The 19204-nt window shown below is 36.4% G+C and overlaps 1 protein-coding gene across 1 annotated transcript in view; it reads left to right on the top strand.

Moving 5' to 3' along the window:
- Positions 1-16283, top strand: part of ubash3ba (ubiquitin associated and SH3 domain containing Ba) — a 29177-nt gene extending 12894 nt beyond the window's left edge. The window contains exons 2-14 of the mRNA XM_048187711.1: positions 6131-6184; positions 6552-6738; positions 7587-7785; positions 7973-8142; positions 9486-9694; positions 10309-10459; positions 11941-12058; positions 12324-12446; positions 12567-12659; positions 12803-12947; positions 13070-13176; positions 13267-13376; positions 14480-16283. Of these exons, the coding sequence (XP_048043668.1) occupies positions 6131-6184; positions 6552-6738; positions 7587-7785; positions 7973-8142; positions 9486-9694; positions 10309-10459; positions 11941-12058; positions 12324-12446; positions 12567-12659; positions 12803-12947; positions 13070-13176; positions 13267-13376; positions 14480-14617 (1804 nt within the window). The 3' untranslated portion in view covers positions 14618-16283. The remainder of the gene's footprint in view (positions 1-6130; positions 6185-6551; positions 6739-7586; positions 7786-7972; positions 8143-9485; positions 9695-10308; positions 10460-11940; positions 12059-12323; positions 12447-12566; positions 12660-12802; positions 12948-13069; positions 13177-13266; positions 13377-14479) is intronic.
- Positions 16284-19204: the final 2921 nt, after the last annotated feature.

A 19204-nucleotide genomic window follows, 5' to 3' on the forward strand; every position in this document is an offset into this window, starting at 1 on the left:
ATGACATAAATGTTTGTTATTCAGAATTAATTGATGTTTTATCTCTACATAGCGTTTTTGATTATATTTTATTGTAAAAGTTGTGTTTCAAGTCATAAGTGATTAGTGTTCTCTTCTGTGAAGTTTTCAATGAGTAGGCCTATATACTTTGAAACACAAGTTAGACAAACTAAGAAAGTTATTTATCACTATTATGTAATATTAATACTCCGCTTAACTTAAAATACAAGCTTTTTGAACTTGGATCCACAAGTAAAAAAACTAGCTTTGTTTATAGAACTTATTATATTGTGTTTGCTGAAAGCACAAACCAACTTTAATTAAGTTGATACCACTTTTTTTTCATCCTTAATCGGAACATACTCAAACAAATCCTAAAGCTGGTTGCCTCAAGTGTTTGAGTTTTCTCAACTTCTGATTTTATTTACAGTGTATGGTTTACATGTGGATTGTTCCTCAGCAAAAAACAAGCTCAACAATTTTGTTTTGTGTAATAAAAATTTGAGACAAAAGTGTTCAGGAACTAAATCGGGCTTTAATGTCTAAAGAAATCCCCTCATTATTAATATCATCGAGTCTTCCTGTGCTAATTTGCACCGAGGACACCCTTTTAGGACACCCTTTTATATCTCTATATGTGTGTTTGTGTGTGTGGGTGGGTGTTGCGCTGTGTTGTGCTGAATGGGAATACATGCTAACTTACTCCTCTGTAAACAGGAAGTGACTATTTCCCCATAGAGTTTGGAGATTGGGCCAAAGCAGAGAGAATGATGGCAAAAATATGCACTGACTTAGACCCAATTCTCTATGCATATGTTGCACATTTGTACTCCACCTCTCAAGAAAATGTTACAAGGGCTGATTAATAACAGGCAGGAAAAAAAAAAAAAAGTAGATAAGAGTGTATCTTTTTTTTTTTTTTTGTACATGAATAGTCATATTCAGCCAAACCCACACACAAAAGCACACCCAGACAAATGTACTCCCTGGACCAGCCTTTTCATCCCTCTCAAATGCTGCACAGGAAATACAGGTTATAAATAAATCATTGAGTTCCTGCCTGGAGCACTGACCAGAGGGGAAGGGAGGAGGAGATGGCCTGTAACACAATACAGACACACACATATATAGAGGCTGATGGATAATCAAACCAAAGTGTGTGTGTGCCTTTCTATGTGTGATCCCGGATGCACAGTGATTTTCAGTTCTTATTTTGTATGTGCATTAGGTCGAATAAATATCTGTGCTGTTTAGCATATGGTCTGTATAGGAGCTGGTATGTGTGTGGCCTCACTTTTGTTTCTTGTGATTGGCTTTTCTTGTGTTTTTGTGGATGTACATACGTGATGAAAGTTTGCGCATGTGGGTGGAGTGTTAGATTGGGGTGTGATGAAGTCTTCAACGTGCAAGTGTCGAGTTTGTTCAAATGCTCCTTAATAACCTGTTTAAATCCCTTTGATTAATGCAGGTTTATATGTGACTACTAATATTCAACTTCAGGCCAACCTTGAGTGGTTTAGGAATAAATTTACTCTACAGAGCTTCCATTATTGTTCTTTTACATATTAACTTCATAACAAACCGGATGGTTGAAGTTTACTTGTGGTGCTTTTGCTGTTGGATGGGGATTTTGCTGCTACAGCTGTCAGCACCTTGTATGTTGACACCAACATTTATACAGATATATTTTGTACGCCAGGCTTTTTGTGATTAACTGTAAAACAATTTTTTTTCCCGCTTTGGATTTGTTTTAAGGAACAATCTTTGTTTTATTTTCATTCATGACAGAATAGCTCACCACAAATGAAAAAATTGTGTATGCAAGACTGCACGGTCATCTGAACTTGATCATGCATGTATGAAAGTCTGTGTCTCACCATGTTTCAATGTCATAAACCTTGGTGAGTGTGTCGTGTCCAGAGTTGGTTTGTGTGTGTGATTGTGCACATTTTGAACATGGTTTGGCTCTACATACAGTACATGCTTGCTTCATACGTGTTTAGCTTGTGAGTGTATAAATGCATACATCTTTGCATGTTTATGTGTTTGTAGACATATGGCTGTGCATCATGGGCTTCCCCATCCCAGCATGGATTGTGGCTTTGGGCCCTGAGGGTTAGTTGGCATGATGACCATCTTCTCTGGGAAGCCAACCAAATATAGAGCAATTGAGTGCAGTGGATATGCTGTGAACTGGATTACCACACACAAAAATGCACACACAACGTTATAGACTTTTACAGTAATCTTCAAATTCAACTGAGGCAAATCAATACATAAAATGAACAAAACAAATGTGTATGTATGTATGCGTGAGTGTAAAACATGTTGAAATGTGACAGCAAGGGCATTTAGATTGTTACAAAAGTTTTCTATTTCAAGTAAATGATGTTCTTTTCAACAAAGAAAGCCTTCAGCAAAATTTTTAATGTTTCTCAAGCACTAAATCAGCATATTAGAATGATTTCTGAAGGATCATGTGACAGTGACTGAATACTGGAGTAATGATGCTGAAAATTCATCACAGGAATGAATTACATTTTAAAATATATTAAAATGGAAAAGTAATTTTAAATGGTAAACTTTTTAGTTTTACTGTTTTCATACTTTGTTGCAGATAGTTGGGGATCTGCATTAGAAATCACTTTGTTGCATCTGCAATGAATATAAATGTTTGTTGTTAGTTTGCTTATAATGCTCTGATACATTGTCAGATATGCATTGTGGAGCGCCGATCACCAGAGGTTTCCTGTACTTTGAACAATCTGCATAATCTGCATAATTTCCCTCATCTCTGACGCGTGACTCTGTTCTTGTGTCTTGTCATGGTTTTTCTCGCGAGGCGTAAGGGAAGCACGTCTATACACTTGTAGTGAAATGTTGCTCTGGTTCATTCGTATTGTTTCATTAATCCGTCACTGAAGAACTTTTTCGTGATCCTGAGTTAGCGGAAATTAAATGTCTATGGTAGGATGAGATTAAATGTATCTCAGAGTACTCGTATTTTCACGGATTGATCATCGTTTAGCAGCAGGCCATCCCTTTACGTTGTCTTTATGTAGTCATTTTGGTGTCTTTTTTTCTGCTTTCTTCAAACCTCAAGCAGCATTTTCGGTTTTACTGTGAGGTTTCAAATGGATCCACGGTGCACAACACTCCATTTCCCCTGAGAGTTAGTTAGAGTGTGTGATTTTTAGAGCTTTTATAAAAAGACCCTAATTAGATTTAGAAGATAATTTAATCAGCTCAGGAAAAAAGCCTTTGAGATGTCAGCTGACACATGAGGAAATGACATAGTGAGTTTAGCATGACCTTAGATTGGATTATATGTCATTTTACAGTATAGATGTGAGCAGAGGAAATAATATCAACCTACACATGAGAAGATTATGTGCAATTATCTCTACCAAGTAATGTACTTCCACTATCTGTGAACGTGTGTGTGCATGTGTTAGAGATGGCCTTGCACAAATAAGTGGGTCTGTGACCCTAAATTATTGTACCATAGGTGTCAGATTGCTTTTAATTACACCTTTTAGTTCTGTATGATAAAAAGCAAGAATAAAAGAGAACCAGAGAGAGAGAGGAGGAGGCTGTGGCGAGTGTTTTATGAACTGAGAGAGATAGAACATATTTCCTTTTTCATCACAGTTCTTTAAACCACAGACCAAGTGATATTATTTTCCACTATGATCTTTATAAGCCAGACACATGCTAAATGAGTCAGACTTGGTGAGCATTTGTGAGATGTTCAATGCATTGATAAATTCAGGGGGTTGTTCTTCTTTACGCATCCAAAATATAACTTTTGTAAGAATATATAATATCGTTCAAAAGTTTGGTGTCAGTAAGATTTTTTTTTTTTAGTAGCTCACCAAGACTTCATTTATTTGATCAAAAATACAATAAAAACAGTAATATTTAGTTTTTTTCTTTTAATATATTTTAAAATGTAATTTATTTCTGTGACAGCGAAGCTGAATTGTCAACATCATCACTCCAGTCTTCAGTGTCACATAATCCTTCAGAAATCATTCTAATATGTTGATTTAGTTTTCAAGAAACATTTATTATTATCATTGTTGAAAACATGATACATTTTTTTCAGGGTACTACAGTAAATAGAATCTTAAAAAGATCAGCATTTATTTGGAATAGAATTTTTTTTCTGTTACAATGTAAAAGTCTTTACTATCACTTTTGATAAATTTAATGTATCTTTGCTGAATAAAAGTATTAATGTATTTTATAAAAAGTCTTACTGACCCCAAATAATATATAATATATAATCTGTTTTGAGAAGTTTTTGCTTTAATGACAGCAGTGTTTAGGCTTCCAGTACTCTACAAGTCAAGTGAAATGTGATAATTTTGCATAAAGGTCGTCGCATGATAAATGCCACAAATTTGCTTATTTTATTAGTGACCTAGAAATAGTGCAGAATCTTAAAGGGGACATAACACACACAGTTTCTGCCAATCTTATGTTAATCTTGAGTACCTATAGAGTAGTATTGCATCTTTCATACCTCCTCAGAGCGTTATTTTTATCAGATTCATAAGACAGATACAGCCAAACCGCTTCTTTCCGAAAACAGTAGAGCTCCTGGAGGCGTGCCGTGGGCAGAACTAAAGAGTCACAGTACGCAATACATCATCATATTATCCCTAGATAACTTTTGATTCACTATATGTTTGTGTTGTTTACATTATATGCACTTATGTGCCGATTGCCTACAAAACACAGACATTTGATGCAGTTTTACTTACCGTATTTTTCGACAAAAATGCAACCGTTTATGCTTTATAAACAAAATATCGCCTTGAACGTACTTTCCGCTTCCGCATTCTTCATAACGCTTAAGCTGAATGTTCTACGCCATCCCTATTCAACTTATGGAAAAAAACGAAACTGTCGCCACGTTCGTTCCGTAAGTAGAATAGGGAAGGCGTAGAACATGACTGATCGTTTCGCTAGATAAGACCCTTATTACTCATCTGGTATCGTTTAAAGCCCTTGAAGCTGCACTGAAACTGCAGTTTGGACCTTCAATTTGTTGGTAGCCATTGAAATGCACTATATGGAGAAAAATCCTGGAATGTTTTCATCAAAAACCTTCATTTCTTTTCAACTGACGAAAGAAAGACATGAACATCTTGGATGACATGGGGGTGAGTAAATTTATCAGGAAACGTGTATTTAAAAGTAAACTAATCCTTTAATTCTTGGTTCTTTGGGAATCTGAACAAGGTTGTCTTTCCCTCACAACCAAAAACTACTACCACTACTTTGGTGACATTGTTGATTTCATGGTCTAAAAACAAAATGACAAATCTTTCTCGAGCCAGTCCAGTGCTGCACTGCAGACAACTTCCGTAACCCGAACGAAGCGCGTTGATGGGCTCGCTCTGGTTGATGTGTGCGTGTGCTTCCGGGAGAAGTACCCATACAAGGAATTCTGCACTTTATGACATCAAATAGGGCCATACTCCAAAAAAAAAAAAAAAAAACTTTCCGAAACTTATATGAGCCCTGAAGGAGTGTTTTTGGCACAGAAATACTGTCTCATACATCCATTGACTATGTTTAGCATGAGAATCTAACTCTTTAGCAGTGTAAATAAGTCAGAATGCATGAAATAGCTTTAGACATCCCATTTAAATTTTGTGAGTAGACATTTGTGCCTCATTGAATGTGTTTGAGCTTTTCTTATAGGTAGCTTTGGCTCACATGACCCTCTTTAAACTAATCCGGAGAAGTAAGCCTCCTCAATATTCATAAATGCCAGTAAACAAGTGATTATCCAGCTTTCCCAGTGCTGTTCTGGGGGACAGTGGTCTAGAGCGTTATCAGAGTTTGTTTAGCCTGTGTGTGATTTCATGCTTGATATATGTTTCACATACAGAGATAGGAACAATAGAAGAACATCTCCGTAATATCAGATTTAGATCTTTGAGAAAAGTCCTCAGCGCTAATGTACTGATAAACATCCTCCGGAAAGGAGGCCATTGATTTTGTGACCAGTACAGCAATTGAGCTGATCTCTCTCTCTCTCTCTCTCTCTCTCTCTCACCCTCTCTCTGCCTCTCTCTCTCTCTCTCTTCCTCTCCCTCTGTCCTTTCTGTTACAGGCTAAAAGCTCTGGTTTCGACTGGGGGCAGAAATGTACAAGCAGCCTGTGATTGGTGAGTGTTCACACCCACACACATGCACCGTGACCCATGTCGTATTTGACAGTCGTTCATTTCAGTTGAACCGTACTGATCCACATTTTAACATGCCCACAGACACACACACTGAAAAGAAACATTACATTATTATATAGGTTCAAACTCATGAACTCAGCTTCATGTGCACTTCAATGCACTTTAATGGTTTACTGCTGCCCTCTGCTGGCAGGGAGTCAGAAGTATATGTTCTCACATTAAAAATGAAATTAAGCCAATCATGTGCTTACTTTCCATCCCAACCAAAAAGTAAAAGTACTGTGCACTTATTCATAATGTCTTGGCAAAGTATATCGAACATGGGATGAATGTCTGTTTTCTACAGGTTGTTTTCCCATGTGGATGACCCGTTCCTGGATGATCCTTTACCCAGGGAGTATGTGCTGTATCTAAAACCCACCGGTCCCCTCCTCAACCAGCTCTCCAACTTCTGGCAGCAGAGTCGCATCACATGTGGAAAGAACAAAGCCCACAACATCTTCCCACACATAACCCTCTGCCAGTTCTTCATGGTCAGAGCACTTCATTAACATATCCAACCATTTATGCATGTTTCTTAGCGCTGTTCTTTAGCTTTGTTTTACTTAATAAATACAATTTTTAACAGTGCTTTCTTTCAACACCAACCTTAGAAACTATATATAAAAGTAAATTTACTAAAATTACATAATGATTCACGCTGTATTAAATTCCATAATTTAGCAGATGCTTATCCGAAAGGAAAAACTCAAGCCTTATAATGTAACTAAAGCAAAAAATATTTGCTGGTAATGTACACCAGAAGATTTAACACTCCAAAAGGATATAAAATTATTATAAAAAGTACCATTAAAGTGGTCCAATATTTAGACTATACTTTGAAGTGATGCAACACCTTTGTTTGACAAACAGACCCAAATTCAAGTAATTAATTATTGATAATCTTCCCCAGCATGTATGATATACATGGCCGTTCAAAGTTGTTGTCTCTTATTCTCATTAAGACTGCATTTATTTGATCAAAAATATAGTAAAAGAGTAATATTGTGACATATTATGACAATATAAAGAACTGTTTTTTATTTTAATATATTTTAAAATGTCAGCAGCTATTACTCCAGCCTTCAGTGTCACATCATCCTTCAGAAATCATGCTGGATAGAAATTTCAAAAGAACAGCCTTTATATGAAATAGAATTTTTCATAACATTGTAAAAGTCTTTACTGTCACTTTTGATCAACATAATGTGCCCTTGCTGAATAAAAGTATTCATCTTTTTTTAAACCAAAAAAACGTACTAACCACAGACTTTTAAAAGGTAGTGTATGTTCGGTGTTCTTGACAGCATCACTGAAGGACTGTCTCTCTTTGTCACCGCAGTGTGCAGACGCTAAGGTAGATGCCCTCTGTGAAGCTCTGCAGGCTGTGGTAGGTCAGTGGAAAGGTCGTTTCCCTTCCCCGCTTCCCCTCGAGTTCTACTCATCCTCAAACTTCATTGGCCTCTTTGTGGAGGAGAAGGTGGCTGAGGTGATCAAGAGCTTTGCTGCAGACTTTGCCACTGAGGCAGCATCCAAAGCAGGTGTGTGTGTTTATATGTGTTTGTTTGTTATGATGAGCAATAATCATGATTTTCTTTGTTGCTCCCTTTCTTCCTTATTCAGTTCAATTTCAAATTTTAGCGTGCTTTTCTGGCATGGAAGAAAACAGATATTTGCATGGCCAATAGGTTTGTGCAATGTAAAATAATAAACATTCTCTCTCTTCAGATGCTCATGTGGAGCCCCATAAGAAACAGCTTCACGTAACTCTGGCCTACCACTTCCAAACCAATCATCATGCATCATTAGAAAAACTTGCCAAAAGTGTAGACATAACCCTGTGCTGTGATTGGCAAGCTGTACTCTTTTCACGAGACATCCGATTTGCCAATCATGAGGTAGTGTATTGGTTGTTACCCATTGTTTCTTTTGCTAAAGAATATAATGTTTTGTTTTAAAGGTGCCCTAGAATCAAAAATTGAATTTATATTGGCATAGTTAAATAACAAGAGTTCAGTACATGGAAAAGACATACACTGAGTTTCAAACCCCATTGCTTCCTCCTTCTTATATAAATCTCATTTGTTTAAAAGACTTCCGGAAAACACGCGGATCTCAACATAACACCGACTGTTATGTAACAGTCGGGATCATTAATATGTATGACCCCAATATTTGCATATATGCCAGCCCATGTTCAAGGCATTAGACAAGGAAAGGCAGTATTAACGTCTGGATCTGTGCATAGACAAGGTAAGCCAGCAAGAACAACAGCGAAAAATGGCAGATGGAGCAACAATAACTGACATGATCCATGATAGCATGATATTTTTAGTGACATTTGTAAATTGTCTTTCTAAATGTTTCATTAGCATGTTGCTAATGTACTGTTAAATGTGGTTAAAGTTACCATCGTTTCTTACTGTATTCATGGAGACAAGAGAGCCGTCGCTATTTTAATTTTTAAACATGTGCAGTCTGTATAATTCATAAACACAACTTCATTCTTTATAAATCTCTCCAACAGTGTAGAATTAGCCGTTAGCTACAGAGCACAGCCTCAAACTCATACAGAATCAAACTTAAACATCAAAATAAATACTTTACTCACATAATTCGAAGCATGCATACAGCATGCATGACGAACATCTTGTAAAGATCCATTTGAGGGTTATATTAGCTGTGTGAACTTTGTAAATGCACTGTAATATAGTCGAGAGCTCGTGTGGCAGGGAGCACGCGATTTAAAGGGGCGGCGCGCTGAAAAAATCAGTGTATACTTAATGATGCCCCAAAATAGGCAGTTAAAAAAATTAATAAAAAAAAACCTATGGGGTATTTTGAGCTGAAACTTCACAGACACATTCAGGGGACACCTTAGACTTATATTACATCTTGTGAAAAAGCATTCTTGGGCACCTTTAAGAGAATTTACCATGTAATTTACTATTGTTGATGTCAAATATTTGCTACAGAAAGTCATCTATAGGAAATAAAACATACCATTGTATCACTTACATTCATCTGCATCCATACAATTATTTTAGTAATTTCTAAATTATAATTAAGTTAGATGTATACACTTTGTAGTGCAATGTTATTAATATCTACATGGGTTAATACTTTGAACACTGAATATATTTAATTAAAATGCTTGATAATGCTGAAAGATTACTAATTAAAAATTATGTTATCATATGGCTTAGGTGGCTTTGTAACTTTTCTGTCTCTTTGTTTTAAGACCCTGCGGGTGATGTACCCTTATGTGCCTCAGAATGATGATGAACTGGAGCTGATGCCCAGTGACTTCATCTTCATGTCATCTATAGAGCAGACCACTGCCAGTGAGGGCTGGGTCTACGGGACCTCGATGAGCACAGGGTTATCTGGGCTACTGCCAGAAAATTACGTCAATAGGGCTGATGAGTGTGACACTTGGGTATTTCATGGGTAAGATGGATCTTTCTATTCATCAGAGAATCCTAAAACATAACGGACAAGGCTTAAACCTAGTCCCTAAAATGCACGTTTGAGCTGTTTTAACTGAAAGCAACTTGCACTGACATATCTTAAAATATATAGTAATGTTTTTTTTCTAAGGCATGTTTATAAAAGCTACTTAAATGTACTAATTGAACTAAGGCCTAATCCTGGCTCAGTCTAAACCGTGTTTGTGAAACCAGGTGATAAATTCACAGTTTCCAAAAAAATACTGATATGCAGCCATGAATTATTATGAGTAATGATTTTAAACAATAGATTAGAATGATTTTGGAAAGATCATGAAGTAATGACTATTGAAATTTTAGCTCTGTCATCACAGGAATAAATTACTTTTTAAAATATATTAAAATAGAAAGCAGTTATTTTAAATTGTAAAGATATTTCACAATATCACTGTTTTTTTAATAAAATAAATGCAGCCTTGCTGAGCATAAGAGACATTTTTCAAAAACAGCCCAAACTTTTGAATGGTATGATCTAGATCTAAAAGCTGAACTGTAACTGAAATATTTACATCTCTGCATCTCATTACTTTCATCTCATTATCTTTTTTTTTTCAGGTCTTTCTCTTTCCTTAATGGAACCCCCCCAACCAATATCAGAGGTGCAATGGGTGGGATTTTTTTTGACCCACACTTGGATGGTCGTCTCCTTGATGATCCCATGCCATTGGATCCCCCCAGTCTTAGCGTCATATGTCAGTCTATGCAGGTAAAACACTTTCAGGGATGTTATTTTTCCGTATTTATACAGATGAAAAGTATGACCCACGTGAATTGCGTAAATCTGAGAAAAAAGGGGGGTGGAGGGGTGGGTTGTGGTGCAAATTACTGTATGATGATTGAAATCGGGAAATAGCCTTAAAAATGGTTAAATAAACTGTAAAATATTACGTTTTCAAATACATTTATTTCATGCACATCCTGACATTGGTGCACAGTGGTGTACAAACTTGCGCTGCCATCTGCAGTGCACTCCTAGCGTGGGTTAGCCAGGGTTCAGAGCAGGGACGTGCACAGGAATTTTGAGGGGCAGTTGCTCTGACCTAAAAAAGGGCACTCCCCTACCAACCACTCCTCTAACCCCCCCTCTAATAATTCAACGGCCCGTCGTCAATTATTCCTTACTTGAATCTATAATTTTATTTTATTTTAGTTAGTTTTGCCAAACACACATTACAGTTTTGGTTAGTTATCGTTTTTTTTTTTTGTAATGCCTCGTTTTTATTTTCATTTCAGTTAACGACGATTTTTTTTCCCCACCTAGTTTTCGTTTTTTCGTTCGTTTTCGTTAACGATTATAACCTTACTCACCTTTCCGACAACATTAAGTCGTCTCACCCGACAACCGCGACAATCTCCTTCTAGTGCCGCTCATGCAGGCTCAGCTCAGGTGCCGGTCGCGTGCAGCGCTGCAGCCACGTAAACAGAGTTTGCCCTTCCCCTACTGACTTTCACTTTTGGACGGGTGCCCGAATATGGAAGTGAATGAGGCTTTGAGATTTTTTTTTATTTTTTTTTATCTAGGCCTACTTGAAATTCTGCATCCATTGTACGATTTTTTTATTTATTTTTTTCCACCTCGGAAGGGCAACGTGAGTCGAGAAGGGCATATGGGCAGTTGCCCGGGCAACCTGAGCAACCCCCCTGTGCACGTCCCTGGTTCAGAGCGCAACATGATCCAACCATCTTCCCAAATTTGTCATGAGAATCGTTTATCTGTTGTTGTCAACAAAGAGAAGCCTTAAGGTCTCCCTGTGGTTTTCTGCCAAAATAAAAGGTCCATGGGTTTAAGAAATGAAGACAACCATAAATGTTGGTATTGCAATTTTACTGTTTGTCTATAAAATAAAAACAAAATAATATTAATGATAATAATAATTATTAACATTGTTATTATTAATAATAATAACAATGCTATTAAAACATAAATTGTATTACAATATATTAAATAATATCATGAATATTAAATACTTGAATTTTTTATTTTACAGTACAATAGTATGTATTATTGCTACATAACATATATCTTTATTCATTTGATAAAATATATATTTTTTAATAATATATGGTGGTAATTATATATGGTTTTCCTTCTTTTTTTGTCTTTAGCTGATCACATGCCTGACTTTTGAGGGTGGGACTTTGTGCTAATATGAAAGCTAATGTTTTATTCATAATTATTTGTTTTAGATCCTACGACCCAATCAGTCTCGATTGCCTAAAAGAACGTTGTTCGTGTGTCGCCATGGTGAGAGAATGGATGTAGTGTTTGGGAAACACTGGATCACTCAGTGCTTTGATGCCAAAGGTCTGATTTCAACTTTCCAAATCCGTTCTTTATAGTTGTTCCCACAACCAGCCGGAAAAGCTGGAAATATTAGTGAGTTTTAAAATGTAACAGTTATATTAAGCTCTAAAACATTTCATCAGCTATAAATCAACAAAAATAAAGTAACTATATCCAGAAGAAAAAAAAAAACAAGGGAATTTATGGGCTAAATTGTGTGAGAACTCTGTTGATGTGTAATTTCTCAATGCGTACTCATTTGTCTATATTTGTGTATATTGAGCAGGTCGGTATGTGCGGTCAAACCTCAATATGCCGGCAAGTCTCCCAGTAAGGAGTGGGGGGTTCAGGGACTATGATAAGGACTGCCCTATTACTGTGTTCGGATCCACGCAGGCTCGCCTAGTCGGTCAGTCCCTCATCACTGTTAAATACACTTCAAGATCAAGATCACATGAATGGCATTAAAGATGTCATTTCTGCTCCACTATCTGCACTAACATGTGTTTATGTGTGGTTTGTTTCACAGGGGAGGCTCTTCTAGAAAGTAATACAGTAGTAGACTTTATATACTGTTCTCCATCTCTGCGCTGCGTGCAAACAGCTCATCATATCCTCAGAGGTAAAATATTACCTTCATCGCTCTTTCATCTCTCTTTTGTTTCTACGCGAATCAGTTTCTACTTCATTAGCCATGCCAATTTACGTCCCTAAAGCAATTTCTTCCTATGTGCCTCTTTCTCTGTTTTGGACTGTATATCTCAGGTCTTCAAAAGGATGGGAAGACTAAGATCAGAGTTGAGCCGGGTTTGTTTGAGTGGACTAAATGGGTGTCGGGAACCTCATTACCCGCCTGGATTCCTCCTGCAGACCTGGCTGCTGCTAACCTTAGTGTGGATACAACGTACAGGTATTTTATTAGACGCTCATCCTTTTGCTACACTTTTTGATTGTAATGTTGCTTATCGATAGCATTATTTATTGTTCTTCCTGCAGTAAATGGAATTATTAAGTTGTCTTGTTCCCCTGCAGACCTCATATACCCATCAGTAAACTGGCCGTGTCTGAGTCCTATGAAACTTACATCAGTCGCAGCTTCCAAGTGACGCGTGAAATTCTGTCAGAGTGCAATAATCTGGGTAGGTCATGAGTGCATGTACTTTTTTGCACTTTTTTTAATCTGTACTGTTATATATTGACCATATATAACATGTTCTGGTGTCCAACAGGAAATACAGTGCTGATTGTGGCCCATGCTTCCTCTCTTGAGGCTTGTACGAGGCAGATACAGGGTCTGACCCCACAGAACTCTAAAGACTTTGTGCAAGTGGTCAGAAAGGTCAGATCTCTTGTGCATTTTCTAAATATTTTATTTCTCTATTTTACACACTCACACACAAGTTTGTTTTGCTATCTTAGTGAGGACATTCCATAGGCGTAATGGTTTTTATACTGTACAAACTGTACATTCTAGCCCCCTATACTACCCCCACCTCTAAACCTACCCAGCACAGAAAACATTCAGCATTTTTACATTTTTAATAAAATGTTTTTAAAGCTATTTTAAATATGAGGACTCATGAAATGTACTCATATTTCATGTTAACGTTGTAATACCAGTGTAATACCCATGTCATTATACAAATTTGTGCACACACACACACACACACACACACACACACACACACACACACACACACACACACACATTCTTGTATAAAGGTATGTATATAAATAACAGACAATATTTAATATATTAGAACTTTAAAACTATTTAGATTTATACATAATTGTTCAAAAGTTTGAGGTCACTGATATTTTTTGCAAGAAATTAATACTTTTATACAGCAAAGTTGCATTAAATTGATCAAAAGTGGCAGTAAAGACTTTTACATATATGAAAGATTTCTATTTCAAATAAATGCTGCTTTTTTAACTTTAAAAAAAAATCAAGTTGGAAAAGTTACACGAATCCAACTAAATATTAAGCAGCACAACAGTTTCGATGTTGATAATAAATAAGAAATATTTTTGTCCAAAACGTCATGTTAGAATGATTCATGTGAGACTGAAGACTGGAGTAATGTTGCTGAAAATTCAGCTTTGCCATCACAGCAATGCATTCCATTTTAAAATGTATTAAAATAGAAAATAATTCTATTTCACCGGATTGACTGTAATAATATTTTACAATATGCTGTTTTACTGTATTTTTGACTAAATGCTGCGTTGGTGAGCATAAGAGACTCTTTCAAAAACATGAAAAAAATCTCCTGACCCCAAACTTCTGTATGGTAGTGTCAATTTACATATTTATTTCGATATTTCAATGTTTTATATATATATATATATATATATATAATATATATACACACACACACACACACAATATAAACAATCTAAATACCCCCCCCCCCCCCCCTTTCCATTTCTCTCTCAAAGATACCTTACTTAGGCTTTTGTGCTTGTGAAGAGATGGGTGAGACAGGCGTTTGGCAGCTTGTGGACCCGCCCATCTTGCCGCTCACCCATGGACCGAATCACAGCTTTAACTGGAGAGAAACGCTGGTGCAGGACTGAAAGGCGCTGCAACTTTACCTTCACTGCTCTTCCTCCAAAGGCAACAAAGACGTAGCTTACAGTCACATCATTACAGACCTGCATTATAGCACTATAAAAGGCTCATGCTTCCATAGCCACGTTCTTGCACTGCTACAGTACACCTCATTGACTCTTGTCTTAATATATACAGCATAAGAGCAGTAATATTTGCGTTAGATTTTCATAATGTGCTCAAACACCGTTCAAGCTGCAGCAGAACTGTAGCCCAGGCGTAACTAAAAATCTGAGAGCTTCAAAGACGTACATCATACACAGGATGTAATACACAGCGATAAACTCAGGTTTCCTGCCTCAGTGAGGAGGAAATAGTGTGCGAAGTTGAAGAGTCAGCATCCAACACTTCCAAAATGGATGCCGCTGGACTCGGGTTGGGTCTCCGAAACCTTTGTAAACTCCATTTTACTAGACTCTGTAGGGGAACGAGATTTCTCCCTATTACACTGTGAATCAAGTAGACATGCACAACCTCTTGCATCATGATTTCCCAATTACACCTTCTACAAGCCCACTCACCAACCTCCTGAAAGCACAAGAATATAATCTGGCAATCAGATAGACTGAGAAGCAGCTTTAAAGTAGTTTAGAAATGGATTTGGTGGACAGCACATTCGTCCTGTGCCTTGCTGTCATGCTGCTACTCTTAAACACTTTGCAACTATAGGACACTTTGGGAGGACTGTTAGTTAGGGTTTATTTGGAGACCGTATTTAAAGGTGTACTTTTCGCATGTAGGGTCGATTTTGAAAAAAGGAAGATGATAAACCTACTAAGGCATCATCAAACATTTCGAAGGCAGTGCCACAAATGGATACAATTTCTTAAGCAACAGCTTAAATAATGTTATGTGCAGCTGTTAAGGAACGCATTGCTGTAAGGCAAGCTTTACATTCTGAGCACTTGAAAAATCAAACCAAACAGGAAAGAATGCTTCACCAATGTAAAGAATTGTACATTAATGCATAACGTGTCTGTATATACTAAGTAACATAGTAAAATCCATTTGATGTGTTTCACCTTTAAATGGAACAATTATAATTGCATTTATTTATGTATTCATAAGATAGTTGTAAAGATAATATGTTGGTGCTTCAGGTTTTTTGTTTGTTATTTCCTGTTATAGAGAAAGCAAGCCATAGCAAATGACGATATAAATCATCACTATATAATGCAGTGTTTTTCACCACTCCGAGCTCTTGCGTAAGCATATCTGTTACGGTTACCGTAATATGCCATCTGTGTTCCCTGAAATTCATAACTATTTTAGCCCACCCATGGTTCGACATTTAATGATGAGAAAGAGGAGGCATGCATAATGAGGTGTGCAGTGCATTGCACAAGCAAAAGAGCTTTATGGAATTTTTGGCCACGGTTTTCAATAGTGTATTTACTTAAAGATAAATGTAGATGTTAGACTCGACTGAACATGCCAAGGGTGTGCAAACAAGGTTAGATCTGCCATAATATGTTTTGACAGTTTTATGACGTTGCTGTTTTTAATTTAACTTAATTTTTTTATTATTTTTTTTATTTGAGTTTAAGAGTTGATCTTTTGCCTAAATGAGTCCTGCAAGAGGATGAATGTTGGAACTATTAAAGGGATAGTTCACCCAAAATGTATTTCAAACCTGCATTACAATCTTTCTTCCGTGGGACACAAAGCAGAATTTTTAAATAATATTTGGGCCACTATTTTTCTGTGACCAGAAAAATAGCAGATCCATTAAAAATGTCTAATGCATTTTCTTTATACAGTTTAATATATTGAAAGGGAAGAATTTCCAGGTATTAAAGGTGCCCTAGAACCAGTTTTAACAAGATGTAATATAAGTCTAAGGTGTCCCCTGAACATGTCTGTGAAGTTTCAGCTCAAAATACCCCATAGATTTTTTTTTATTAATTTTTTTAACTGCCTATTTTGAGCCATAATTATATATGCACTGATTCAGTGCGCGGCCCCTTTAAATCTCGCGCTCTCCCGCCCCTGAGCTCTCATAAACAAAGTTCACACAGCTAATATAACCCTCAAAATGGATCTTTACAAAGTGTCCGTCATTCATGCTGCATGCATGCATCGATTCCTGTGAGTATAGTATTTATTTGGATGTTTACATTTGATTCTGAATGAGTTTGTGGATGTGCTCCATGGCTAACGGGCTAAAGTTAACATAAAAGATATAATATAAGTCTAAGGTGTCCCCTGAATGTGTCTGTGAAGTTTCAGCTCAAAATACCCCATAGATTTTTTTTAATTCATTTTTTTAACTGCCTATTTTGGGGCATAATTAGAAATGAGCCGATTCAGGGTGTGTGGCCCTTTAAATCTCGTGCTCCACGCCCCAAGAGCTTGCCTTAAACAACATAAAAAAAGTTCAAACAGCTAATATAACCCTCAAAATGGATCTTTACAAAGTGTTCGTCATGCAGCATGTCTAATCGCGTAAGTACAGTGTTTATTTTGATGTTTACATTGATTCTGAATGAGTTTGAGGCTATGCTCCGTGGCTAACGGCTAATGCTACACTGTTGGAGAGATTTACAAAGAATAAAGTTGTGTTTATGAATTATACTGTCTGCAAGTGTTTAATAATGAAAATAGCGACGGCTCTCTTGTCTCCGTGAATACAGTAAGAAACAATGGTAACTTTAACCACATTTAACAGTACATTAGCAACATGCTAACGAAACATTTAGAAAGACAATTTACAAATATCACTAAAAACATCATGTAATCATGGATCATGTCAGTTATTATTGCTCCATCTGCCAATTTTCGCTATTGTCCTTGCTTGCTTACCTAGTCTGACGATTCAGCTGTGCACATCCAGACGTTTTGCCCTTGTCTAATGCCTTGAACATGAGCTTGCATATGCAAATATTGTGGGCGTACATATTAATGATCCCGACTGTTACGTAACAGTCGGTGTTATGTTGAGATTCACCTGTTTTTCGGAGGTCTTTTAAACAAATGAGATTTACATAAGAAGGAGGAAACAATGGTGTTTGAGACTCACTGTATGTCATTTCCATGTACTGAACTCTTGTTATTCATCTATGCCGAGGTATAATTCAGTTTTTCATTCAATGGCACCTTTAATAGTTGCTAGTTTAGTTGTGTTAAGTCGAGCTGTTATACATACACAGTTTAGAATTTAAAAAAAGCTATGCATTTAATATGTTTTTGTATATATATGTGGTATAAACCTATTTTGTATATATTTGGGACACTCTTCAAGATAATGAAAGTAAATGAGGACTATTGTGACTGAATATGACCACTTGTCAATGATCTGGTTGAATTTACAGTTAACAGACCGCCCACTAGGGGAAGAAATCAGTGAATAACAACTTTGTGTATTACACAAATAATTGTATGACATCAGAAGACTTTAAATAGTACTCTTGCACATTCAGTCTATTTTATGATCATTTCTTTGTAATTGCAAATAGAGAACCAGTTCTAAATTTCTGCTTTTGTGTTCCATGGAAAAAAGAAAGCAATAGTCAAGATTAACACATGTGTGTGAATAAGTGATGACAGAATTGTCATTTTTGGGTGAACTATTCCTTTCAAATATTTCAGATTAGAGGGAGTCTGAGACAAATCTTTCTTCATTCATTTGGCATTTTCCAACTCAACAGTATAACGTAACCTTCTAAATGCTTCCTACTCATGAATTTAAATGAGACATTTATCTCAGCACAGATGACTTTATGTGAACTTATGAAGATTTTTATTTGGTCAGCCCAGTGTATGTGTGTGTGGGGGTGTGGTTGAGTGTTCATATGCTAGAAACTGAAAATGCTGTTTTCCAATAAAAATAATTACCTTATTAAATTTCCCTTGTCTGCCATTACAACATGTCTACCATGAATAGATCCTCGTTCTTCCAAAAATGGCAACACACAACTACCCCATCATGTGTATCAGTGTGTATTACCACAGAGGGTTGAATGTACAGCTTCAAAGAATGTGTTTGATTCACTGAGAGGTAATATTGTCACTGTATACTTTTTCAGAAGCATGCTATGTGTGCAACTCCTTATGACTATTTGAAAATGAAGTGTAATATGAGCCAAAGTGCTTCATGGATTTTTTTTTTTTTTTTTTTTGATGAATCTTTGCTTTCTTAGGGGTGTTTACCTAGACTCATGAGATGTTTTATATACCCTTTCTGATCAATGGAAACCAATAAATATTCAAAATCTAAGTGCAAAATAATGAGACATATAAGGGTAACAATCAAGATATTACAGATTGTTTGTTATTATTATTAACTGTTGTTTGGTCCTCCGTGAAATGAGTCATGTTTAGTTATCGATATATGCTTAAATTCAGGTCTCAGTTTCAATCAAATTTAATGTCGGGGCATTTCAGTAGCTTAAAAATGATCCTTGCATGCACAAGAAGAAAATGCAAATTTAACCCATTCATAGTGAAAAGTTGTACATGAAATAGCCTAACTGCACAAAACATACATTGTAGTTCAGTGCGTAAAGAACTTAAATAGAGATTCCAAAAGCATATGTGACATTCCGCCAAGAAGC

This window comes from Megalobrama amblycephala, linkage group LG4 (assembly GCF_018812025.1).
Source record: "Megalobrama amblycephala isolate DHTTF-2021 linkage group LG4, ASM1881202v1, whole genome shotgun sequence".
NCBI lineage: Eukaryota > Metazoa > Chordata > Actinopteri > Cypriniformes > Xenocyprididae > Megalobrama > Megalobrama amblycephala.